This window comes from Lissotriton vulgaris, chromosome 1_1 (genome assembly GCF_964263255.1).
Source record: "Lissotriton vulgaris chromosome 1_1, aLisVul1.2, whole genome shotgun sequence".
NCBI classification, from domain to species: domain Eukaryota; kingdom Metazoa; phylum Chordata; class Amphibia; order Caudata; family Salamandridae; genus Lissotriton; species Lissotriton vulgaris.
In genome coordinates, this window is record NC_141685.1 from 738817793 (window position 1) to 738845476 (window position 27684).

At 44.7% G+C, this 27684-nt stretch overlaps 1 protein-coding gene across 1 annotated transcript in view; it reads right to left on the minus strand.

Moving 5' to 3' along the window:
- Positions 1-27684, minus strand: part of ACBD6 (acyl-CoA binding domain containing 6) — a 357145-nt gene that overhangs the window by 207944 nt on the left and 121517 nt on the right. Inside the window, exon 4 of the mRNA XM_086955446.1 lies at positions 4806-4888. Coding sequence (XP_086811572.1) covers positions 4806-4888 — 83 coding nt within the window. The remainder of the gene's footprint in view (positions 1-4805; positions 4889-27684) is intronic.

Genomic DNA, 27684 nt, shown 5'->3' on the forward strand with positions numbered 1-27684 from the left:
CCATGCCACTTGATGGTGAAAAGGCTTTTGATTATGTGGAGTGAGCTTACCTCTCTAATGTTCTGAAAAAGAATGGGCATGGGGATTGACTTCCAGAAGGTGTGGCGGCTATCCAAAAATACCATGGCAGTAAGCAACTGTGGACCCTGCACATCCAACAAGGCTGCCAACTCTTCCCTCCTTACTACCACTCCTAGCTCTTTCAGGGGTACAGTGCTGGATTCTCAATAAATTCTCATTGATTAGTGTTTTATAACCACTACTGCTCGAAGTGTACAGGCATGGTGAGAATACAGATGAGTGATTCATATCACAATTAATAATGGAGAGGATTTACTCTTGGATTAGAATAACAGATCGAAGAAAGCGAGACTAAACAGTTTGAAAATTTCAATATTTTACACCTGTGGCACAGATCCCTCTTAGATTACATATGCCTAAGCAGTTGGAGAGGTGTGCAGCCTAATTGTGACATTGCTACTTTATGGTGGGAATGCTGAAGAGCAAAAAGTACTAGGCAGATATCTGGGACAGAGTGAGATTGGGTCTGGGTATAGGTACTCCTTTATTTACCCAAACTGTGCTATGGCACAAAACATCTGTCTTACCTGAAATCACACAAGCTTAAAACATGGTTTCTGACATCGATGGCAGTAGCAAAGATTGGGATCCTAAAACTTTGGAAAACGCAAAGGGCCTATATATATATATGATTCATGGTTGCAGGATATGTTCCATGTAACATCATGAAAATGACCAGAATTCCACTTGGATTGGAACATTTACTTGAATGAAAGCACTGCTTGGAACGTGAAGCAGCCCAGCAGCAAATTGCAAATGCCAGGCCCTTGGGGGAAAAAAGTAAAAGTGAAAAAAACATTTTTTAAATTGAAATGCCCATGGATTGAGGGAGCAATGGGATAGCCAGTGGGGTTGAAGCCACATGGCAAGGGTAGCAGGCTGGGAGTAATGAAGAAGCTTGAGGTTATCTTTGGGACAGTTAAAATAAATTGGAAAAAGCCAAGGATGGTTGGAGAAAGCAATGGAAAAGCCTAGAGGGGAGGAAGGATCAACACTGAAGACACTGCTGGGGGGGGGGGGGGGGGGGGGGGGGGGGAGGGGTGTGGGGGTGGGTGGGAGAGAGGGGGGAGCGGGGTTTTAGGGGTGAAAGCCTGCACATAATGGAGGGAGGAAGAAAACACGTGCACTCTCCTAGAGGGATGGAAACAAATAAAAAGTAGTTACCAGGTGGACAGATGCACAACATGCATTCAAACGGATGGGAAGGAAGCTTTGCTCCATGGGAAGGACAAACATTACAAGAGAAAAGAAAGGCAATAAAGTGAGGTGATAAAAAACAAAAGTAATGAGCAAGCCAACCAATGATAACTAGTAGGCTTGCTCGAATTCTACTTTAAGTTTTTGGTTTAGTCCACAAGAAGTCTTTCGCAAACAGGCGAGACCTAAACAGGAGACGAGGGACAAAAAATCCATGTGAATGGTGCAGAAAAGAATAAACGGTTGCAGGAAAACAAGAAGCAAGTGGAACGAATAAGCAGGCTTTGAGCCGTGCTTCGTTCAACCACAGAAAGAGAGTTGTGAAGTATTGTCTCATTACGAAGCGTTACCTCTTCTCACGAATGGCGTAAGCAGTATTTCCAAAGGCAGCAGGTCGTGATGCATGTGCATGAGTTCTTTACATTAGTTTGATGTCATGCCATGAGCGAACTACTCTCCTTCTTAAGCACTCTGCTCTTGATAATGGCGCCTATCTGTCAAAGCCATCTCTCACATCACAATGTGGCAGGAAAAGCTAGGTTGAGCTGAAGCAGTAGCACATGGATAATTACTCACATTCTTCGTGAGAGTTAATAGGCTGCTGCAATGTTGCAGGCTAGGGACAGGAGCAACGTGTTGAGGAAAGAGATTCCAACATGGCCTTCACATACATGCCAACATTTTGGAAGAGGAAAGTGGGAGATTTTTAAAACATAATCAGGGGTATATATGGGATAACACAATAGAAAAGCGAGAATGGGTCTAGCATCAGCACCCACGGGTGCGGTAAGGGGCCACAACGGAAGGCTTCAGCACACCATCACTGTCCACGCCTGGAATACCAGGGAGCATACTAACCGATCTGAACGATACTCAAGGGAAGACAGCAGTACGGGGAGGAGGGCGGGGTTCATAGTTGTTGAATGAGGCCTTATTGTCGGGAGCGGGGGAGGGGGGTATATTTATGGTGCATAGCTAAAGGGACTACAGTGAACTTCCAAGCTGCAATGTGCAGATGGGGCACGACAAGGACATTGCCAACATCAGCAGGTCAATGGGTTGCATTACCTGCCCAAGACAAATGTGCACTGCTATTTCACAGATGTATGCTGTACGCAAAATAAAAGTCAATAAAGTTTGTTTAAAAAATATATATATAATAATCAGGGGAATATATTTCTCCCATTGACTACAATAGCGGCCTGCATCGGGTCTATTGGCATGTATGAGACTTGCATGTATGCTGCTGCAGGATCATATATTAGAATTTCAAATTTAAGTTTTATCTATACCGGTCAGGAGGACAGAGAAATCAATATGGCAGGCAGATAAATTGTAACAAAAATATTGTGCACTTGCTTGCAGGAGCAGATTAGTGGTAGTGCATAATCCGAGTCACAAGACCAGCCCCTGACATCTGAAGCCGGCCAAAGAATTTGGTTTCTGCCAGCAGGGGACGGGAGACTCACCTTGAAAATGAGTAGTCTCCTGCCTGAATAGGGAGGAATGGCATGTATGCCTTCATTTAGACATACAACCGGATTCACACAGCATGCATGTCTGACTGCCATTTTACAGTAGTCGTAATGTATGAAGCAAAGCCCAAGCGAGGGCATGGGCCACTCAGAAGTCGCAGCGCAGAACATGGAGCATGTTGTTGCACCTGTGATTCCAACTTAGTCCCCAGATGACAGCTATGTGCCGCCAGACTTACACAGGGGCGCATGCCTGCATAAGTAACTCTTGTAAATCAAAGTTATCTATCTCATATTAAAATGTGAACGTGCTCTCAGTGAAGAAGAAAGAAGTGTTAGGGTAGGATGGAGGTGATAAGGTAAATGTGGGACTGGGTAAAGGTGGTGTGACAATAACACAATTACAAAATCGTTAGAAAAAGACCTTTACAGTCTAATACGATCCATAGTTGATAGATAACTTTGATTTACAAGAGTTACTTATGCATTTTGGCATTTCCAAAACTGAATCGTTTGAAATTTTTATTGTTTGATTCATTCTTTTGAAACGATAAAATTGCTTTGTTGATTCTCCAGAACTTTTTGTTTATTAAATATGAAATGTGATATAGCATTGTGGTGAACTTTTGAATTTTGTAAGTTTTGTTGCATTTTTGATAATGTCATAGCAGCAGCCAGAGGCTCTGTTACAGTGGCAGAAGAACCAGAGCAGCCATGTTTGAATGGTTATTAAAACGATTGTGCCTCATACCAGCAGCCAGAGGCTCCGTTTTAGTGGTGGAAGAATCTGAGGAGGGAAGAGACGGTATTTGCACCCAGGAGCTGCATGATGGCTCCAGTGTGTCAGAGGTGCCAGGAGAAAAGATCAGCAGTATGAAGGGATGCATGCACAGTGGCAGCCCTGCTAACTTGTGCAAGATTCAGGGCGCCACACAAAAAAGTAAACATTCAGGAAATGCCAAATGCTGGTCCCACCAGATCATGGTGAGCCACCCATGCCTTTTTAAGAGGGCTAGGGCAAGTAAGCCACAGCTGATGTGGGCTGACCAAAACCTCATTATATTTATGTGTATGCTATCTGCGGTCTGTAGAGTATAATATCAGCTTCACATAAAACAGAGTACTTATCATACACATCCATATAGAAGTGATATCTACTGCATCAAAATAAGAAATCAGATTCCTACCACCATATAAAAATAATAAAGCCAGCAAAAAGAAAACTAGAAAATGTGAGTTACAAACCGCAAAGTTAATAGTAAGCAATGGGCGGAATGCATTCCTAGGTCTGCTTTCTGATTGTCCCAAGATGTCTTTAGCAAACCAGACAGCTGCACTGTCTGGGAGGATTCGACCTAAAAATTAGTTCTATTTAAGAGGTTATTTGTACAGAACATTGCATGAGCGAAACCCATTTATATGCACTGAATCACCACTGTCTCGGAAATAACAAGAACGGACCTTAGCATTTGTAATTCTTATTTTTTTTTTTTTAAATGGAGATGATTCTTCCCCAAATATATTTACTGCGAAATGGTTACGGATTCTTGTGCTTGATCTCGGAAGCTTCTATTTCTCTATGGGGCTCAGCCTGAACGATATTCTTGGTTTTGTTTTTTCTGATGAACGGGAACTGCTTCACACAGCATTGGGTGTGCTTTACTGACAATGTAAGGGCACTTTAACCATAAACCTGTCACCTACTACACAATGTAGCAATTCGCACAATATTCAACACATGCTCTTATTTTCCCAGGCAAACCACGAACTTTGGTGCTAATTCCAGGGTATTTCTAGGTTTCTAGTCCAATCTAGAATGACACATTGCATCTAACACCATAACCACCTAGTCTTCAACTGATTCAGGGCAGCACACTCACGAGCAGGTAAAACTGTAACAAAAGTCACATCAAATTTGTCACAACTCAGATCTTCACAAGCCATGAAATGTAGATTGTGACAGTCTCATGGTTTGGCAAAAACTCACCAAGCAAAGGAATGCCACTAATTGACACCTTTGAAATTGTGGTTTTTGTTTACTCCTCTTCTTACCTGATCGTTTCCTCCTGATACAGTGAGCTAACAACGGGGCCCCCAAATGCGGTCTTCCGCTCCACACTTTTCTGTTCACCAGCCTGAAAATGAGAGAAGACATCAGCAGGTTTTGACAACAAATGAGACACTGTTGTAAGTAAGGCTGCACTGTATCTCACTGTAATCTAAACATAATGAATAAATGCCAATGACAAACTGCTGGCTGAACACTCCTCAACATAAAATCAAGAATAGATTGTATTCACTTAAAAAAGCACAAAACAAAATAACTCAAAAACATTCTACATCTCCAAACTTTGATAAACATAATACTGAGTGGATATACTTTCAGTGAGAACTGCTTTATGGGCACGGCGGACAGTAAATAAAAGCATACATATTCTCGTACCCTAATTGTATAATTAAGGATGCATAACTTTGCTACTCAATGTTTGTGCGCAGTAAGCAGGTTTTTACTGGTGAGTTGCTTGGTAACATCTGAAATACCAGATTTGCCCTCAACGGGTTTTGACAGATCGCAGAGTTTTCAATAATATCAGCCACATATGGACACTTGGGTAGATGTTTGCAAATACATCTTCACTCCTGGCAATGTCCACTAAAGGAATTTTTTTCCTGCATTCAATGGAAGACGTCTTTGATAACATGACGGCCAGAGCAATGTACAACCATTCAATGTACAACCATTCAAAGAGGCAGATGCCTAGTCCAGACCTGCGACTGCATGAATACTACCTGATGGAGCTATGTCCTGAACAGTGTCACACTGAAAAATACAGGAGACAACTCAACAATCAATCTACGCCTCTGGGGGCGGTATCCTGGATTAGGATTATCTATTCAATATCTGAAGTATTTTTCAGCAAAGAAAAAATTGTAAACACTGATGTCATTTGAATAAAAATATACAACGCAGAACAATCAAAATGAGAATGCATTTGAAAAGATAAAGACACAATCAATCAAAAGTCCCGTGCTGGCACCAAATTCTTAAAAAGAAAATAGAGAGGAAAAAGGGAAAACCATGAGCTGATCACCCCAACAATTCTCTAACCCTCAAATCTGGAACTAGAAACGTTTTCATTTCCTTTTAGAACATAATCAAATGCTTTTTAGAGTGTACATAAGTTAAAGAGGATTCCAGAAAAGCCTGATGCCATTCTGGAACTTCTTGTTTTGGCTCTCGGAAAAAAGATTCAACTTCAACTTTCTGAAACACACAATTTGAAAGAAATATAATACGTCTGCTTTTATTATCAAACCCCTACAATCTAAATCTTACCTCAAGGGGAAGCCACAATAATAAAAAGTTCATACATAATATGGTAAATCAAATTTACTTGCTCCCACAATAAGTGCTGTTGCTGATGAAATGCAGATTACTACACTTTCAGTATGCATTTTGACAGGCCAATCAAAACTGCGTTGTCTCTTTATACTGGACCGAACCTGTAGGTATTTGATTGAAAAGCATCAGCAGAACAAGCATTAATGCACTTATGAAGCAAGATCTGGGAATGTGCTGTGAAGACGTTATTTGTGAGTAAAGCTAGGGAGCTACACCAGTCAATAGTACTTCAAAGAAAACATTATCATTGGATTAAACTTAAAGTGGGTGAATTTGCCCAGCAACTCACCATCTACTGCATCATATAAGGAGTTTTGTTGACATGTCTAAATCAAGTGCCTGAGGTCAAAGATGCAGAAGAGGCAAACGGAGGCTTGAAGGGAGTTTGTAGGAGCCTGGGAACAAACGTCTATGTCAACATGCAGGACAACCCTACTGGTCAAAAAAGTTACCACGGAAAAGAATGTGCACTAACAAGTCATATGCAGAATTCTAAATCATAAACATTTCCAACGTGAGCGGAGATCTGAGGGTATCAGCGTGCAGGTCAACAGAATGGGCACTGACTGAACATGGAAGTGTCCTCCCCAATAATACACTTTATTCACTAGACCACTTTTACTCCTACTCCTGGAGTTCTCTCTTCCTCCTCAGTGATTAAAAGGTTACCAGAACCTCTGGATTGCAACCCACCTCTTAGCCTGGGCAGTGTAGCTCCACCACAGAGCATACGCTGAGCAATGGTTCCCATATCTTACACTATCTGTCCAGAAGCAACAGATCCCTTATAGCAATATCAGTGGGGGACTGTTGTGATTGCTATAAAATCTAACGGAGACATGGAGTAAGCAAAAATTGCATGATCAAGCATAATATGTTTTCTTATAGGATTGCATGACAGATCCTTTTTCTTTTCTGTTAATTCGCTATCGATGACTCGTTCTATGTGCGTTATCCTTTGAAACATGGGACACCTGCCTGGACTTAATAGATTCGTGCTGCACACCTGTAGCTATTATACTGTGATAAGACCATTTAGAGCGCGTGGACCAATAGAAGTGTATCAACAGGATCCGTTTAGATATTTACATACTATATAATCGATGACAATGTTATATGTGTTTTTAACAATAAAACAAAAGGTTACCAGGCATGGGAAGGCGTAGAACCACTTCTACCTGTGATCTCCCCATCTTCCCTAGGTGACCATCTTAACCCAGAAGCGATGCATTGGTCACCGTTGTCCGCTCTGGGTGGGGAAGCGAGGGGGGGCGCAGGCGGGTGCTGTCACTGACCCAAACACGGTCCAGTAACCACTACTGCAGATCATGTGCATTTGTTTCAGAAATCTGGACGTGGTAGGAGAGGTCTGCTTGATGTTGGGCTCACTGAGACTACATATCCTACTACAGAGCCTGCATTTGCCAACTGATGTGCTCAACCAGCAGGATGCAGGAGGCTATCAATATCAGCAACCTCAAAGTCGACCTCACTGAAATTCATTACCAAGGCTGAAACATTGGAATCATAGCCTGAACTCCTGGACCCTATTTCACAGGGAAAAGGCACAAAATAGTTCCATGTCCAGAATGGCTCCGATGTAGGGGAGTGTCTGGAAAGGAATCATGTGTCACTTCCGCACGATACTAGTCAACTCCAAGGATGACAGGAGGTTTGCCGTAGTCTAGAGGTGGTTGGCGCCTGCCAGAGCGAGCCTGCCTTCAACAGCCAGTCATCGATGTAGGGGAAAGACTGGGACAGGGATTCCCGACATCCGAAGATGTGCTGCTACCACCCTCATCACTCATGAACACCGAAGGGGCATTGGTGAGACTAAAGTGGAGCACAGAAAACTGAAAGTTCTCCTGTCCTGCCATGAAACACGGGTAGCATTGAGGGGCTGGCAAGACCGGTATATGGAAACAGTACCATCCAGTCTCCAGAATCGAGGGCAGCCAAGACCATGACAGTTTGAGCATTTTGAATGTTCCTTTCGGCAGGAAAAGTCTAAAATTAGAAAAAGGCCTCTGTCTTTCTTTGACACAAGAAAGTAGTGGGAATAACGACCATGTCCTACTTCTGGTGCAGGCACACTATTGATAACCCCTTTGGCCAAAAGGGCTTACACTTCCTGCCCTAGTTGAAGGTGCTGCAGAGAAGAAAGGAACGGTAGTGCTGCCCTTCTGCGCAATTTGCAGTACCCATCTGTCTGATATTACAGCCTAAAAGAGAAGAAACAGGTTGATAATTTCCTTTTTCTTATATCTGCTTACAATAATTTTGTAGACTTGCACCACTCTCACTTATCACGATTGGTCCTGAAGAAAGCTCATAAGTCCGAATACCGGCAGATGGGGCTGAAACATGTCGGCCATTTTTATTTCCACTAATTGCTAGCTCGTTCTGAAATCTTAATTTTTCAACGAACGCACTTCTTCAGCATTCCCCATAAGGGGCTACCCAAATCCAGACCCAATAAAGTCAAGTATCTGGCTGTACGGGTATTTTAACTGAACACTGTCCACATCACTGGGTCACTACTGTTTTTAACTATGGGTAAGATCCTCCTGGTGGAGTCTGCATACCGAAAATCAATCCTATGACTATGCACACACGTGTATGAAGAGCGGAGAATCAAGATATACCGCTACCCCCACTACCCAACACGTGCATGAGTTTTTTTTTATTGGAGACACTTCGTCTATTTCTTGCATACCCTGGTTCATGCAGGACAAGTGATCCTTCCCCTTTCATTAGTTGGATTCAATATAGGAAACTGAAGGATCAGCATTTCCTCCTCCCTCGTTTGACTAGTAGTAGTTGATATTACAGCCTGCCAACCCAGCAGGAATCATCAGATCCTGCTCAATACAGAAAGGTTGTGCTCCTTTAAGAGCACGCTAAAGGGGCTCTGGGTTGGAAGTGGTCTGGTGACTCATAGTCCTTAACCATGGGGGCACAGGGCAGTACAGCTGTGACCGCAAAACAGCTATACGACATGCTAAGGTTGGATTGGCTGACTGTATTGGGTAACTTTGCTGAAGCCACGAAAAGAACAGTAGAGCGGATTAGGCTCGTAAGGTGGAGCAGAGAGGCCCAGGTTCGAGTCGCAGCTAAGCTCTCCTTAAACTGCTCAAGAGTGGAGTGTGCCTTGTCTCCAAACAGCCAAAGGGCCAAGGAGTGAGAGAAACCCAGATTCATGGTAGGTATCTGGTCAATAGCCTCCTGCAGGTCTTCATACTAATTCTCCTAGTGAAAATGTTGGCCCATCTCATCACCAGCATCATAATCGTTGTCTGAGTTTGTGCCAAACTGGGTATGCTGTTGTAATAGTGGGGGGAGATCAAGCAGAGGAAATTGAGCCTCAAAGGCAGCTAGTGCAACCTCCTACAAGGTATAAATCAGCGTTGACTCGACCTCAAAGAGGACAATTGGGGTCTTGTCTTCTGAAGTCATCAAAAGTTGATATTGCGGTAGATGCCCCAGGAACTGGCGTCAACCGTGGAGCCGGAGGTGGAATCAAGAGTGGAGCAGGAGGCAATCCACTACTAACTCTGAGAGTCCAGCTGGCGCCAAGGGTGGAGAATCTCTCGGCTCAGTGAGGCCCACATGGTGCCAAAGTCGGCAAGGACCTGAAGAATTGGCCACGCAGAACTCTACTATCTGCTTAGGAGTGGCAGACAGCCCAGGAAACTCAGGTTGTGCCGGAACCATTGTGGGATAAAAGTGGCAGGAAGCAACAGAATTCCACTTAGATTTCTTGTGTTTTTCTTCAACTGACCTGCAAATTTGGATCAAGAGAAAGACCATCCTCTGGAACGACTACAGAGACTTCTGGATCTCAAACAGGACCAGGACCGAACTGCCAACTTGGACAGGTCTCGTCGCGGACTCTTCCGTGGCTTGGCAATGTAGAGTTTCGCCTCACATTATTGTATGGCTTCCAGGTTCATCAACGCATATTCACTGTAGGCATTTAAGTCATGGCTTGAACACAGGCAAAATTGGTGAGGATTTGTAACAAACATTTACTTGCAACAGTTGTACCAGACTTGAAACCGGTCATTTTGGGAGGTGAGACTGTGAACAATATTTTTGATCAAGGTAAAGGTCTCAAACATATGAGAGGTAGCTTCGGACCCGCATCTGGTAGCGCAGAAAGATAGGAACTGACATAAGCGCGCAGGAGTTGCGCCTTTATAGGTTCTGCATGAAATTTCCAGACCAGAATGGCAGGAGCTGCACAGTGCCACCTACTGGCACACAGAAGTACTGATGAAAAGTTTCCGGATCCAGTCTGATGAATATTCAAAAGGTGAGGAATCTGCAGCAAGAAGTTTCTGTCAAGCGTCTCTACAGACTGTATAGTCCTCAAACTGGCTAATCAAGGAAGATCAAATCCACAAGATTGTTACAAACTCTTCAAATTCAGATGATCAACTTATTCCATCATGTGGTCGAACTGTGAATGTTCAATTGCGCCTTTAACAAAATGAAATTCTCATCCTTCAAATGTATTTCAGATCTGTTTTTCAGGCATTGATCGTCTTAAGAGCTCATTCTGGCAATGCTATCTTAATTGGGTTTCAGCACTCAGGCCAGCCACCCCAGTTCTTACCTGGATTTCAAGTTGACCCACAAGCACTCAAAATCGAATACATCTTCAAATCCCACCACTGGCGTCCTATCAAGGGCAAAATCACTTCGAAAACCTGCATCCCTTTCAAAGTAGTGCATAAAAAATGCCTTTTAGGCAAAATTATGTTTGCCACATAGCTCCACGCAGCTCTGAAGCTGCAACACTCTACAATAATAAGACAGAAGCTTCATCATTCGCCAGTGTTATTTCAACATTACAAAAACGCCACTCCTTATCCCAGACAAGTGCCACGCTTCTAACTGTTAAGCAAGAACTTGTTTTAAAATCTAGGACTTAATTCTCTTTGCACTGTGACTTCCACATTTTTATTATGTTTGTAGTCGTAATCTCACACCAATCTCCATTCCCCACGAATAAAAACAGCTTATGATGAGGTGCAGCCCAACATGCGAAAGCCATCAGATGCATACAATGTGCATTACATTCCAGGATTTAAATTATGCCCCTGTGGTCAAAGCGGAGTTGAAGTTCTTAATCCACTGTAATGCTCTGTATTACTAATAAAAGTCTAGCATGTATAACGCAAAACACATAAATATCATCTTGGGAATTACAGGTAGATAATTAAGTGTACTCCCATTTTTACTCAGTGGGCATTGCAGGTGGACATCTCAACCCATCGTTAACCTTACCTCTACATGAATTACAACCAAACGACTGAGCATGTTTGCAATCATACTGCCATTGAAACTATAGGTTGTACCCCTCTGTACGACCTTAATCGCACCTTGTGGGAATTAGTCTGATGAAAGACAGACATCATCAAATTTCTATGGGAACTGGTAAGATGTCCAGTAAGGCCACTGGCCCATTTTCAAATGGGATTTACACTATTTTCAGGTATGATACCAAACTCATCTCTATGGGAACAACCCCACTAGTCTGTATTGTGAGATTTTTATTGTGATATTGAACAGGGGAGAAGTGAGCTCAGGAAGTGATTTTGCAACTAAGTAAAAAAAAAAGCCCCAAATTACTGTTGTATCACTGCCCCCTTCCCTCCCCCCCTCCCCCCCCATCCACCTCCCAATTCCCCCAACCCGCTGACAAGTTGAGCGGAGCTGCAACAAAATGTGTAACACTGGGATCTCTGCACTCCAGGCTCCAAATGCCATTTCTGGGCATGCTGGAGCACTAGATTTGCAGATGCGTCTGTAAACTGGCACTTATAAACAAGGCTGGAGGTACAAACCTTCTATGGTATGGGGATGGTGAGCTGGAAGCTCTTTATTGGAATGCCATGAGGGGATGCTTGTGCCCAAAACTTACAACACATAATTATTACAACCAGTAATATCACCCACCACTTAATAAGTCCACAATTTCTGAAATAATATACTTCAGCTTTATTACTCAATAAATAATAAATTAGCAATTCTCTGCAAGAGAATTATTTCCTTTGTACAAAATATCTAGTTGCCCCGTGTCCTCCAACAAAAGCAGGGCACCTACAGTGTCTGATACTCTCAGACCGAAAAGGAAAGTCCAATTGATGATGATAAATTCTTATTACCGAGAGGGGATCTCTATATATGCCATTAGCCCTTACTACCAACTTCACGAGCTAGAATGTACAATAGGGCAAATTATCAAAATGTTCTGAAGTGATCCCTTGTATCTGGAAAAGATTCACCCACCACTTTATTCCTTCCTACCAGTTCCAACCCGCAGTTATTGCTTACTAAAGGCTAATGGATATAGGACTGAGGCAAGAAGTGCTATGGACTCACCTTTTTAGGACATAATCTTTAGAGTCCTGCTCTGTTCCATCTAAGGAAGTGAGAAGTCTGGGTATCTTGACTGATGATAACCTATCTGTTTAATCTAAAACTGCCCCTGTGGTAAAGGCCTGCCATTAGTTAATGTGGATATGCAGGCGTGTTATGTACAGAAAAGAAAAACAGTATTGCAGAGGAATTAATTATGGTCTGTGGTTAGGGTTACTACAATATCAACCTTTGGCACTGACGGGACACCCAACATGGCAGAATCATAGCTACAGGGTTCTGTACCGGGCCTCCTGAATCTACTCCTGTCTTCTCTAGTCTGGTGCAACCAGTGCCCAATATCAAATGCGGGGAAAAGGGAGGCAGCTGTAGAGGTCAGTGACGGCAACGATTGCCTGGTTTTGATCACTGCGGCGGCTGGGACGGGGCTGATCGATCATGGTCTGCTGAGCCTTATGGGGCGGAGCCGGAGGCTGGGCTATAGAGGCGCCTGGCCTTGTACGGTCTCAGAAGTGAATCCCCTTGCGGCTCATACTAGCCCTGCGGGGGTGCCACCTGCACCAGTGCAGGCCGCGACCACTTGAAGATTGTTGATTTGTGGGTCTTCAGCAGGGTCCGCTTCCCCAGCAATGCTCGGAATGGCCTGTGGTGTGGAGGGGTTGGGGGGGGGTGGGGGGGGGGGGGTGGCAGGGACCTGCTTTCCAGCCAGGGATGGCCTATCATCCAGATCGCGGACTCTCTCCTTGAGGCGGCTTGGCAAGTGCCCTGATCCACTGGGCCATTGTCTGTGATCTCTACCCTGGAACCCACAGTGCAAAAGGCACCCAACCTATTAATGGGGATCCATCCTACTCATGACTGTACCCTATTATCAGGTACCTGGCCTGCTGGGAGAGCGGGATCACTGCCTAATCTGGGCCTTTCCTTCTGGGGTGACATTGGCAAAGAACTACAAAGGCCAAGCTGCTGGCAGGACTGGCTCTTTGGGAATGGGAGCCCCCACCCTCCCACCTCATCTTTTGACCCTGGAGAATTTGATAGGACTTGATGAGACATGTCGCCCCCTATGACTTCTCACCTCCCACAGCCTACGTACCCTCAATATCTGGGGATCCTTTCGGAATAAGACTGCTGTGAACTTGTGTTTTCCAGCAGCTGAAGTTTAGATATCTTGACGAATGGGCTGCTCATGCTGTGCCGCTAGCAAACTCATTGGAACACAACGTGGCTGCAAGGAGGCCCAATCCGGTTACTTTGACTACCTGAACCTGAGATTAAGCATACCCTTATGGAATTATTTGGCCTCTTCAGATCTTGGATACCCATTTTTCAGAGATACTGTTGACTTTCTCGCTCTCTGAATTCCAGAGCTTACTCGTGCGGCACTGAGTTCTATCAGCACATCCTTTCTGACACCCTTTTTTGGCCGCTCAGGTGGAGTCTTGCAGTGGACAGTGGACTTCCGTTTGAATCGGCTATTCCTGGCCTGGACTACGCCTTGTGGGCCATCCTCCCCCCTAATTAGGTGATGCCATCAAACACGGCTGGTCGCCACCTTCTTACCCACAATCACCCGTGAGATGAGCCACACGAAATTAGCCAAAGCGGACCCTTCCTCTCTGTGATCGCTGGAGGACACAGTGCTGCCCAGTACTCCCACATCCAAAATGGATAAACTGAACTCTATTCTAAAGGCAACTGAATCATTGCATATCTCTTCGGAAGCGAAGGTGGATGCTGTTGCCATTGATGTAAACTTGGTACAGGAGGATCATAAAAAGTGAGCACAACTCACGAACTTGGAGAAGCTGATGGCTCAATTACAACCTCAGTTAATGGACCTCCAACTGCAAAAACACAATTTGACTGAAAGGATCCGCTTTCTAGAGGGCAGAGCTGAGGATGAGGATGGTCTCTCCCAGCACAGCAACATCTGCATTCTGGACCTGCCAGAGGTCTCTGAGGGAGGTAACATGGGTATTACTTTGAAACTTGGCTGAAGGAACTGTTGCCTACTCACAGCCTTACACCTTACTTTTCGATCGAAAGAGCCCACAGAGTGCTAGCACGCCGCACTCCTGATTGGTCTCCATATCCAATATAGCTTGGACTTTGATCTGCTACATTTGGGATGAAAAGCTAGAATTGCAGTGGGTGGTGATACGCCATATGCTGGGTGCAGCAAAATGTTTAATTGCTGGATTTTGGAAACAGAAAGACCTACGATTGATATGCCGAATACTAGGGTTAAGGAAAAGCGGTTGCATGATCTGCAGCAACCCAAAAAAATATCTTTGAAACTCTTTGGGGCTGGTTATCCAGTATTTCACATCCCTGCCTTTGACTGCAAGACTTTCCACCCAAAGTATGTGCCATGGGACTGATTGAATTCTGAACTTTGTGCTTAATGCTGGGGTTTTTTACAATCACAATGTATGTAAGTAAAGTAAAGTAAAGTAGTTCTTTATTGTTGGTTAATTAAAACCATTACAATATATACAATTCCACAATGTTTAAAATGAACATTTAAGTATATAAAAGAGAAAAAGTATGTATTCTAAGTGTCCAAAAGACTGACGTGAGTTTCAGTGAAATTATTCAAGACACAAATTGTCTTTGGAAACAGGGTTCTTAAGTCAAGATGAAGGTCGGACCTGTGACAATAGGTCTTGTTTTTTCACGAAAGTGGAATTTAACTGATCTACAAATCAGTTGAGGATCCGCAGTGCATAAGATTTGGATTATCGCAATGTATGTAAGAATATCTGGACGGGTGAATAAAGAATGGGGTTATTGACTTTCCTGGGGGAGGTAGTGGGCGAGAAGTAAATGGGGAGGGAAGTTAGAGGATGGGGAGGGAAGTTAAAGCCCTCAGAATTCAACTGTATATTACCCAGAGAAGTAATTAATCATAGCAATGAGGAGGACACTCATTGGCAATGTAATATTAACATTGGAACGATTGTGTTATAGGTTTCCCTTACTCTTTTGAAAACTTAAAAAAAACGTTACTGCAAAAAAAAAAAAAAAAAAAAAAAAAAAAAAAGAGGGCAGGGTGGGGGAAGGAAAAAAGTCCATTTCAAAAGGGGAGTGCGAAATAGAGAAAGGTGGAAATGGAAAAATTACAGGCCATCCCTAAAAAGAAGTAACTGATGTATGGGAGGAAGAAAGAAAGGGAGCTGGAGAAAGCAACTAATGAAGAACGAATAAAAGTACAAGACTAAAGGATGTCACGGGATGGAAGATAGGCATTGAAAAGAATAGGCTGGAAGAAGAGAAGTATGAAAGGAGACACTGAGAAACAGGAAAGCATTTTCATCTGTTTAAGGCTAACTCAATTCACTAGCCTCTGCAGGGACATGCAATGTCCCAGGGATGAGCCAAGATTGGAGGGCCCGGCAGACCCACCAGGCTCAATGCAATAGAGATGCAAATGGGCCTGCTCTACTTCCACAGAATCCAGAGGACTTCTCTGCCTCTCCCTCCTGCGCCATGTCAAGAGCTATTCTCTTCAAGCATTGTCAGTCATGAAAGGGGGGGGTCATGTGCCCGAGTTCAGAGGTGAACCCACAACAACAGACGCGTTTAATGTTAAAGAGCACCAGTGTAACGCCCCCTATCGCTCCAGCTTCTCGCCCACAGACGACTCGTGTATCATAAACCCGTGCCCCCTCCGCTTGGTGACCCCAGACACGTTCAATTGACCCCAATTTGCTCTAACACTAACACCATTGTGTTTGGTAGAAAATAGAGCAAGTATTACATTTGAAAGCTTCACTTGCTGCTGTGGGAGAGACTGCAGACCGGCAGTCAGGTTGATGTTTTCTTTTACTGGCTGTCCCCGTGTCCCCTGCCTTTCAGAACATCGCAAGTGTGACCTTGCGTTCCTCAGACTGTTTGTCCCCTTGTCCCAAGCTCTTCATACTGTGCACGGCGAGCTATAAGCACACCTCCTGCCATGGCATCACAAACTTTTCACACCATCCAGGCCAGTGTCATCATCACATCTGCCATGGTAACTCCAGCTGGAGGGGGGATAGCCAGAACATTGAAATACCCCCACCCTGATCCGTATCTCTAATGCCCAGTGGTGAGGGAAGCGAGTAAGCCTTACTCACACTATATTTGGTCCCTTCAGCCCACCTTCCGTTCATCTATCATGCTTCCTTCCTTCCTTTATCATTCGGTCTATCCACCCTTTCATCATCACTGTTCCAATCCTTCAATCCTTCCACTCACGCTTCCAGCCATTCATTCATTATTTTCCCATTGATACATCCCTTCTTTTTCATCCATCTACCATTTTACTCTACATTTATCAATTCACCCATACATCCACACTTCCATTCATTCATCTACCCATGTATCCAGCCATTCTTTCTTTCACCCACCAATGCAATGTTGTTTTACATTTCATCCATCAATTATTTCACTCTTGCATCCATCTTTTGATGCTTTTTGCCCTTCCTACTTCTCAGTTTCTTTCTTCGTTTCATGTTCTTCATTTAATTCTTCTTTGTAGCCATCTCTCTCACACGCTCAGGATCGTAGCCAGTGTATTGTGGGCCGCACTGTAAGGAAGTAAATGGGCCCCACGGCTACTATTTGATTACAGGGTTCAGTGCGCTGCTTAAGCCTCTGAGTCCTGGTGACACTGCACCTGCTGCACCAATTGAAGCTACGCCACTGCACACTCTTTCATTCTCTTTGTCTCATCATGTCTCCTTGTAGGTCTCCTTTACTGTTGACTTCCCACCCCTGACCCCTGTTATGGTTTTCCCTTTCTTTTCATGAACGTTTTTTTCTGCGGACAGAGCAAGCTCATAAATAATTATAAGTGTCAACACCACTCCCCCTTAAGCTGTGAAAGTGGGGAGTTCACGACGCCACTGATTCATCACACTATTCCACAACATCCCAATCTCGTCACACTATGCATCATAAGCACATCTGTCTCGCCATCTTAAGTTCATCACACTATGGCCCCCTGTGTCGTAAGGAAATCTGCCCTGGTGCCTCCAGTTCACCACGCTGTCCACCCCGGACCATAAGCACACCTGCCACAGTATCTCACGCGCAACACACTACGGGCCCCTGTGCCACGCACGCACTTCTACCAGGGTGTCTCCAGATCATTACAGTATACACCGACCCCTGCGCCATAAACACATCTGCCACGGCGTGGCAAACTCATAATATTGTCCTACCCTGCGCCAAAACCACACCTGACGCTGCCTCTAGCTCATCACAATATCGACCCCAAACCATAAGCACACCGGCCACGGTATTGACCTTGTCACACTACCCGTCCCTGTGCCACAAGCACATTTTGTGCTTCCTTGCGGTCTCAAACCTCTCCCAATGCCAGTCCCTGCACCCAAAGTGTCCTCAGTTTCTCGAGTCTTCCGCGGTCTCTCAAATTCCTCACACCGTCCCTTTCCCACTAGCGCCTAACAATGTATTCGCGCCTGTTCCAAGTTCCAAACAGACCGTCTATACCGACCAGACCTGCTCCGATGAGTCAAAAGCCCAGTGACAAGAAGAGGGGGGAAAGACACGGAAAAGAGGGGGGAAAGACACGGAAAAGAGGGGGGAAAGACGCGGGAAGAAAGAGTGGTGAAATAAATTCGCAGCCCCGGAACGCTCAAGTCCTGTAGTCTTCGCCTCTGGGGTGGGCCAAGGTCTGTGAGAAGCGGCATTCGCGAGGAGACAGATCACAAGCCCACTTGAGCGGCCTTGTAGCGGGTGCTGCCGCCTCTCATTAAATGCAGGTTCAAGGCCGCCATGAGCGCCCGGCTCACTGAGCCATCTCCAGTTCCCCAAGGAGGAACTTACGGAGACAATGATTGTATTTGACAGCTGCAATTACATGGCAGGCTGATTATTAGGAACCGGTTAATTGTGAGCGCCATAATTGCTGCTGTATTTGGTTTCTCCCGCGGAGGGGACGGTGTCAGGGGGCGGGGACGGAGCGTGCCCTCAGCCCCAGCGTGCAGGTGGTCCAGTCACAGAGCGCCCCCCGGGAGTGCGGCGGGAGACAATGTGCGCTGCTCTTTTCACAGGAGCGCGCGACGGAGCGTGAAACTGGAAGGCATACACGCACACACCAGTGAACTGGAGCCTGTGTGCCAACTGTAGCCCCTGGCCTCTCTGCGCAGCTCCGGCGAGACGGACAAAAACGGGGGGGGGGGGGGGGGGGGGGGATGGCATGCGTCGAGCGTCGGCACAATGTGACAGCAGGGCCTCCCAATGGAGGGCTACGCGAGACAGTGGCACCGCCGGAGCAAGCACCCTTCCTGGCCTCGTCCCCGAGGGCGACCTCTGCTGTGACTCCGCCTGTGAACATTCGGTGCCCTCTCTTGACTTCCGACACGGCTGCCAAGTATACCAAATTATTGTTATGGGGTTGGCGGTTGGGGTGGCGGGGGGGTGGATAGTTCATGCGAGCAGTTATGGAAAGGCGAGGTGACGAGAGTGCCCCACAGGAAGCCTTTACTCAAGCACCACGGTCGACGAAACAAACCTCACTAGAATGAAATAACTCGCTTTAACTTATGAACAATTCATAATTTTTTTATTCATTTTGTGTAGCGCATGCTAACCAGTGCTGAACGCCTACACTTGCCCTTCTTGGAACCCCAAAAGCAGGGACCAAGAAAGACAGGTGGGGAATAATTGGTGTAAGTAATTCTTTGTCACACACCACTTTATCGCACCCTCCTACAGTCATAGGTGAGAAAAAACTTAGCAATGTGTAATATACATGTCGGTAAACACGGCTTAAAGTGGTCCAGGTCCTGCGGGTGCTTATTCAGATTTACATTTCTTAATTGTTTTGGTTACCTGCTCTGGAAAAATAAATACCCCAAGTGAGATCCCTGGAGCATCTAAATGAGAAGATATCCGGTCCCTGTGAGTCTGGTCTCATATCACAAAGGCTTACATTGCCCTCATATTACAAGGGAGTGCTTAGGTCGTGAAAGGGAGTAATGTAAACATCTTTCTTATGATCACTGGCCGCGGTTCCAGGTGATTCTTGAGTCACCACGTTGAGTGTTTCGATTCTGAAAGAGGTGAACATGACACACCGTTTTTACCTTTTGCAGAAAACTCTCCAGTTTAATGGAGGTCCTTTACTATCCATATCCTCCAGACTCGCAATATATGCTTTAAACCACCCGCACACCATCACCTCAGGCTAAGTCCATCTGGTGGTTCATCGTTGGTATGAGTGAAATAGAGGATCATGGGCAACAATACATATGGAGCAAGGGCGGGGCAAATGTGAAACACAATGTGCACAAAAACGATCCCTCTAGTAACACATGCACTTTTGAGCTGACTAATCATTTTGGATACTAGTCTCAAGATGGTGGAATTTGTGTAAGATGTGAACAGAAAGGTTTCCACAAACATGTATTTCCCGAAACTATAGTACGGCCATCAGTAGGCAACTGCAGTTTTTAACATCGCGCTCAACATAGAATAGCTTTCGAATGTAAGAGCTAGTTTTTTCAGTGTAGTTACATGCTGTGATTATCTGCAGTCATCTGTGAAGGGATTTAGGACAGATGTTTTTTTAGCTCAATGGAGTAAGCATCTGAATAAATGAAAACCCCACTCTATGACACCATTTTAATAGCTGTGTGTTGAAGTGACGCAAAGGTAAACCATTTAATTATGCAGAAAGTGGGGCAGAAGTGTTTTTGTGGAGGAGACATCCATGCTGGAGAAGCATTGTTATGGATACAGTAAAGTAATTATCAGTAAGAAAACCTCAACTATGTAAAGCTTTACAAAGATCATTATGTAATAAAAGAATTTGGCAGACAGAGAGTTCCTCTCTGCCCGTTTGAAGAGATTTAGAGGACAGACTGCCCTAAAGTAAAGGTTCAAACAAATATTTTCAGAAACTGTGATATGATTGCCAAGTAGTGCTTAACACTTCTATGGCTTGTATAGCACCATCACTTTAAAGAGCATTTTTTAAATTTTATTAAGTAGACTATTTTTTTCTCAATATCGTTTTCCTTGCGTTTCCTTTTCTGCAGGTTAATATTTGCCCAGATTTGTAATTCCAGGTTTCTTTTTATGACTGGTTACCACATTTCCAGTCATCTTCTAGTTAGCAAACCTTGGCGACAGAGATACTGAATATAGGACCCTCCATCTCCTCACAATGGATTAGTGTGGATTGGCAATTGGGTAGTTGGTGGTAGCATTTGATGCTACAAATTATCCAATCTCAGATGTGTATCCACTCATTCTTTAAACTAGAAGCCACACAAAAATGCTATCTCCTATGTATTCGCTTTGAGAGGACAGCATCTAACGATTCCTTAATAATGAACATAGCAATTGACTCACAGGAAAACAGGTAAAGATAACTGCCCATTTTCAAACAACATCAGTACATCAGCCCAGGAAAAGTCACCGAAGAGATTCTCATGAAAAATATTAAATGGAACAAGTATGCACCTCAGTAACTGGTGGCAGATGTAATACTTCATAAGCATCTCAAGTGACCCACAACATTCATTTGTAATATATGGGCCAAGTGACTTGGGTGAGCATTTCTCTTTCAGCAGTCTTGTAAAAAATGAATTACAGGAACCCTAAAGAAAGTCCTTGCTCAGGTGTTTTCCAGTAAGCTGTGAATGCAAAATTGACTTTGCCAACACTAACATGCGCAAAAAATAACTCTGCAAAGCACAAGGTCAGACCCTTTGGCAATATACCAAATGCCGACTCTCTTAACCGTCAAGTCACAGAGGCAGGTTTATGAAGGAGCTTGGTCTGTTCAAACCCAATTTGCAGGTATCTAAATGAACGAGTAATAAACGTGTTTCCTTAAAAAGAGGAGACAATACTTTTTTTTCAGAGGGGTTTCTGTTAAGCATTTTGTCTACTGGGAGAAAGTTAAAGAGCTCCAATTTTTCCTCTTAGAGTCCTCTACTGTGCATGTCAACAATAAGAAAATAACACGACAATCCTAATAACATGAGAGACTGCAGACCATAGCTTCACACCCACTAAAACGGTGTTAAGGACCAGCTATAGCTACAGAGCAGGTTTAGGACTGGTGTCTCACCATGGAGTCAATGAATGAATCGATAAACGACAGTATGCTGACAAATACAAGGCCAGTTGCAAAAAATAGAAGGATTTGGAGTGCAGCCCCCCTTCATTACCCTGTCAAGCATTGAAACAACCTGCTGCTGGGACGGGACTATCCCCTGCAAGGTATGAGAGCGTATTCCACTGCCCTGTTCGCCCGACTGCATGTATATCTGGCATCCTGACTTTCATTTTTGGAGCTGGAGTCATGCTAATCTAACGTAAATGACCCTCCGAGTGGACAGTGGACTACTGACCCGGTCTTGGGTGCAACAGATACATTGGTGGTGGCAGCATACTATGTTTTGTGATTAATAGTGTGACAAAATCTTATTTGAGTCCCTGCGAGTATGGCAATTTTGAAAAACGCTCTGCTGTTAGGTGAGTGCTTACCCTTGCACTGATATCCTATTTGTTAATATGGAGAGTGTATGAGTTTATAGTGTGTGTGATACATGCATGACAGAGAGTACCAAAGTCAGTGAGATCAATTTGGCTATGGTTTAGCATCGCACAGTATTAAGAAGTAGAACCAGCCAGTGAAGTGTTTTGCCTGCATTCCTGTGGCTGGAGAGTGGTGATCCAGACACTAAAATGAGGAGGATGGCTGATCACAGTCCGGTGTAGAAACCTCATGTTTCACCATGTCCATGCTGTGGTTGATCCACTGTAGGTCAGCCCCAGTGCTACCTGCTCTTAGGAACATCACTTTACATATAGGCTGTCGGGAGAGCAGCCTGAGAAAGCCACTTGAAAGACAACCATCTCAAACTGATTCTGAAGTTTGAGACAATGTATTCACATCCAATTTTTTCTTATTAGAAAGTTTATTTAAAAGTTGGACTCCAATCAAACCACCACACTTTCTTCTAGTGCCCAATTCTTCAAGGAAGGGATTACTATGCAGAATACTTGGAGGACTGCTCTCTGACAAGGAAAGGTGTCTGTTTGCCAGTCAGTCACCACAGGTGAAGGGGCATCAGTGAAGTCTATACTTCCTGCTGGAAGGGCAGAAGGTCTGCCTAGTAGTACCTAGAAGACTTATTGCCCTACAAGAGAGTGCACAAATCTGCCTGGCTCTGCATGAGGACAGACTGTCTAGGAGAAGTTCAACGACTTCCTGTTCAAAGAACACCCAGAGCAAGCCGAGAGCCCGAGACAGTGATGCCAGGAGCACCCAATGCAGTGGTGAGTTTTCAGGTCTCACACTGGCCCAGGTGGGGCTGCAACTACTGTGTTGCATAAATTCTGTATTGGCCCTTTTCTAGCTGCAACTGCCTCCTGGATAAAACCTGACCTAGTCATTGTGGGGCTGCAACTGATGAGTTACATGAATCCTGCACCTGCCTGTATCAGGCTCCAACTACAGTATTGAGCCACTTCAAACCAGCCCATGAATGGCTGCACCCACCATGCTGTGTGTTCATCAGTCTAGAGCAGGATGTGATGGCTGAAGACTCTGAAGGCGTGGAGAGTCGCAGGTTTGATCTTCAGAGAAGCTGTGCACGAAACGGGCGTGACCTGTGCCCAGCTTCCCCCGTGAATACTGCCATAACAGCACATGAGGATCACAGGTCTCTGCTGGAAGTCGAGAAACAGCCTCTGCAATGCACAGAGGTGCGAGCGAGAACTAGAGGATGGTCTCACATGTCATACAACACCAGGGAATTAAAAAAAACGAAAGATCATAGCTTTCTCGCCTAAAAAAACAAAAAAAAAAAGTAAAACTTTATTTCAGGACTACAATTCAAGCCCTTGTACTCTTGCATCTGGATAGTGGTATGGGATTACTCCATGGCCTCCCAGACTCAAAACTAGCACCCTTTAGGGTCACCCTACATTACTAAGCACATGTCATCCAGGGTCTGATTTTTTTTTTTCAGATCACCTTACCACCCAGCACCATTTTCAAAATCTGCAGCATAATTTACAAAGCCATCACAACCTTCACCCCAGCTTATCTTGCAGACCTCACAATCTCTGGTGGTTCTCGGCACACCTTCAGCCAGGACACCATCCAACTGCAGACTAAGAAGTGTAACAAACAAAGAAAATACAAGACAGCAGGTCTTTTCCATCTACACATCCAGAATCTAGAATAAGATCCCAGTATCCATCAGGGCAGCCCAACGGCTGCTCCATTTAGGGAAGAGCAGAAGACTCATCTCTTTAAAGAACGCTACATCACAATGCGTTAACTGTCCAGGACCCAGCCTCCTCTTCCAATACATATTGATGTTATGCTTTAGTTTGACCATGTACATCGCTCCGCTACCTTTTGGTTAGGTCTTCACTATAGAAATACCATATACATACATACATAAAACTGGTTGCACATTTGAACTTGAGAGGAAACACAATCTGCCCTTATGCCTCATTCGTGTTCTGATACAATTGAATGGGAATCTATCCTATAAGGTCACCAGGATGCCAGGCCACAATAAGGGAGACTCAATCTGTTGCAAGAAACACCCACAGGAGGGCAATTCCAAGGGACTGCAATAATAGGAATGTGGTGGACGTTTGTCTAGGGGCTGGACTGAAGGCACCTCAGTCTCTGTGGGTGGGGTGAAAGTTGAAGCCCTGGCTGCATTACCTCCCAACATTGTGAAATACCGGCAAAGGCCAATCATCAAAGGGACCAAGATAGAGTGTCTGAGGAATACAGGAGCCAGATTGACCACAATGGTAGACCGGCTGGTTTTGCCAGACAAAAAATATTCCATATGTCCTTCATAGGGTAGTGAGCACAAACAATTAAGTAACATTCCATCCCTTAGCAATGGTCACCTTTGAATAGGGATGGTTTAATGGCATGAGGACGTTAGCTATGAGCCCTGTCATGCAAGTGGATAGACTGTTGGAAAACAACCTAGTAATATCTGACTGAGCTGAGTAAGGCTCATGCAGAAATTCTGCGTCTGCATGAGTGGGTGTATACGGCCACAAGGGCCCAAAAACCCCCATCAGGGTGGTCAAGGGAGTCTGTAGTCTTGAACAATGGCCCAGATTCCCACAACTGGGCAAGGGAAACTAGCCTCAAACCTTTGCACGGCAGAGAAAGAATCCAACACCGAGGGGGGACCGAGGGGGGAAGATCTGGAGACTAAAGGAAAAGAAATGCCTGTCCTGAGAAAGATGCCAGAACCCCCTGAAGTGCATGAAGTAGTTGGACCCTCCAGGGTGGAATTCTGCCAAGCACAGAAAGTGTGCCCAACCCCTGAAGGCCTTTGGTGCTAGGCTGAAGTCCAGGAGAAGGGGCACACCAGTGGAACTCATCAGAAATACTAGTAAGAGAGTGTTCTGTGTTGTGAGGCTAGGGACACAAAACATGGAGCAGGAGAATGCCCCCCCCCCAAACAATAAAGGGCATTATTCTTAAACCTAACCCATGATATCCATATGCTGGATATTTGGGGCAGAACCAACACGTGGGATACGTTGGTCTACCCCTTTTACTGTCCCCAAATGTCTGAGAAGGCGAGGAAGTTTTGTCACTCTTGCATCACCTGTCAAGACAGTGGCAAACCAACAAGACAACACATGGCACCCCTGATTACACTACCTGTGGTGTAACCCCTTTTTTGAGGGTGGAGATTGAGGATGTGGGACCACTTGACCCCAGAACAGCTTCAGGGAACAGGTTCATCTAGGTGGTTGTTCAGCCATGCCATGAGGTACTCTGAGGCCATAAATCGGAGAACAGTAACTGCGCCTGGGGTGGCCAGGGCCCTCCTTGGTATCTTTACCAGAACAGGGTTCCCCAAAGGTGTAGTCTCTCATCATGTCTGCATACTTGATGGCTATGAGAGATGAGTGTGTGGTGACTTACAATTTCACCACCCCTTATCACCCTCAAACCAATGACCCTAAAAGGTATGATTATGGAGTTATCTAAGGAGCTAGAAAAAGGAAATGGGGAGGGTCAGAGGGGGAGAGTTTAACGACCACGGTAGCTCGAACCCCCTTAGTCAACTGAAGAAACAAATAAGAGTTACCTGGTCAGATCACTTGCCTACGTGTGGTGTCATGCCCAAAAGACCACTACACCAGCATGTCCTCACAGTGATAATACTGGGTTAGAAAAATTCCCATCAGCCCACCATTATTGGCGGAATATCGTCATGTGGGATGTAACCATGAACCACAGTTTCTCCCGATGCACCTAGTAATGATGCGGAGATAGGTTCTGGAAGATGTTGTTCTAAGCCACAGTATTTCAGAGGTAGGACTGATGGAGTGCAGTGCTCGTGCAAAAGGAAACAAAAAGTGAGTAAAATTGGCTCCTGAGACAAAAAATATGTTTATTCAATATTGTCCAGGGTCAAGAGTAAAAACAACGCCTCATAGTCTTAACAAATAACTATGTCATGGCGTAGTGCGTGGAGGTCGACATGTTTCAGCTAAGAGGACAACTAGTCCAAGCTTTCTTCAGGACCACTAGATATTACGCATCTGCACTAAGTGAAAAAATGATAATGTGTGTTAACATATTGGATTAATCCTACCAGATCTTTGAGCCCAAAGTATTCCCTGGTGTTTATCCAACTGATCGTGATTTTCCTGAAAAGGAGAAAAGGTTATAAGAGGCATATGTGATATAATGGTGTTTGAAAACACAACACAACAAAAATAGGCAAAAATGGCAGAGAAATGTTCCCTACCTATCAGGAGCTAAATAAGTCTCCTGATATTGAACCTAGATTGACTTAGAGAGTATTGATTTAACTATGTTCTACTCACCCAACAATCTGTGGGAGAACACCTCACCCGGCACCCACTCGGGAAGAAGGAGGCCCCGCTCTGTTAGAGATGGAAAAGTACAGTGTCCTCAAATGCAGGTTCTATTGAGGTACAGAGTAAGCATACTCCTCTTATCCATACATATATACTAACAAATACTAGTTGATTAAAAAGAGACTCAACCCAAAAAGAAATCATGTTTGGCTAGTGGGCTTGGGAATGAAACTAATTGTAAAAGTGGCTCAATAGATGTATTATAGATGCTGTCTAGACCTACATACAATAGTTTTGTTAAGAGCATAATGCAGGAGAGACCAAAGAGTACAAATCAGTGCATACAGGACAACAACAAAAATAATTTTTAGTTACTAGATCATGAGGTTTGCAGGGAACCATACCTGTCCGTCGGTCCCTCAATGGCCGGCGTCCGAGTGGGAGTGGAGGTGGTTAAGGCTGTAAAAACCTCCTTCTTAAATACCCACTCTAATAGGTTAATTAGGCGAAAAACGCGCGTAAAACTGCGCTTTTATAGAAGGACTATACCTATTGGGTGGCGCTGCCTGACTCTCCTCATTAATGTCAGCAGACGCGCATGTGTTAGTAATTAGCGTGATGAAGGCGCGCCAATCCTATGGTACGATGTGTATCAATTCTCAAAGAAGTAGCATTAAACAATTCGCGCATGCGCCGCGTGAGAGCGCGGTGCGCATGTGCGAAGCAGGGACATCGGCCACACGGGAGCGGTGTAATGCGCATGCGCGAAGCGAGTAGCATCGCCCGCGTTTAGTTCACGATGCTTCGGCCCAGCCACCCGTCCGTGCGTGATCACAAATAAACAATCGACCATAGGTGAATGCAAACAAACAGGACAACGTGGTCAAATGGGCCACACCAAGAGGCATATCGAGTTGTATACAATAGATCTTCCATCAGATTGGGCCCCCATTCGTGCATAATTATGGCTAGGTATTTGACCGCATGTGAATGTGTTTGAATAGGAGAACGTGGACAAAATAGGCTATATTAAGAGGCATATCGAGTTATATAAAAACGAGCCTCTAGGTTGGTACTGTGTATTAAAGCAAAGCACTGATTGGCACGGGGGGGCTAAGAGGTTGGTGTAAAATGCCTATTTACACCTACTATATGTGTCTATAAATGGCAGTAGAGTATATAAGCCAGATATATATGATAGCTCATGTAAACCTAACGAGGGGCTAAAAGGAGATATAGTCCTATGGTATCTAATTAGCTATGTCTGTCAGTGGTTGTATTGAGTGT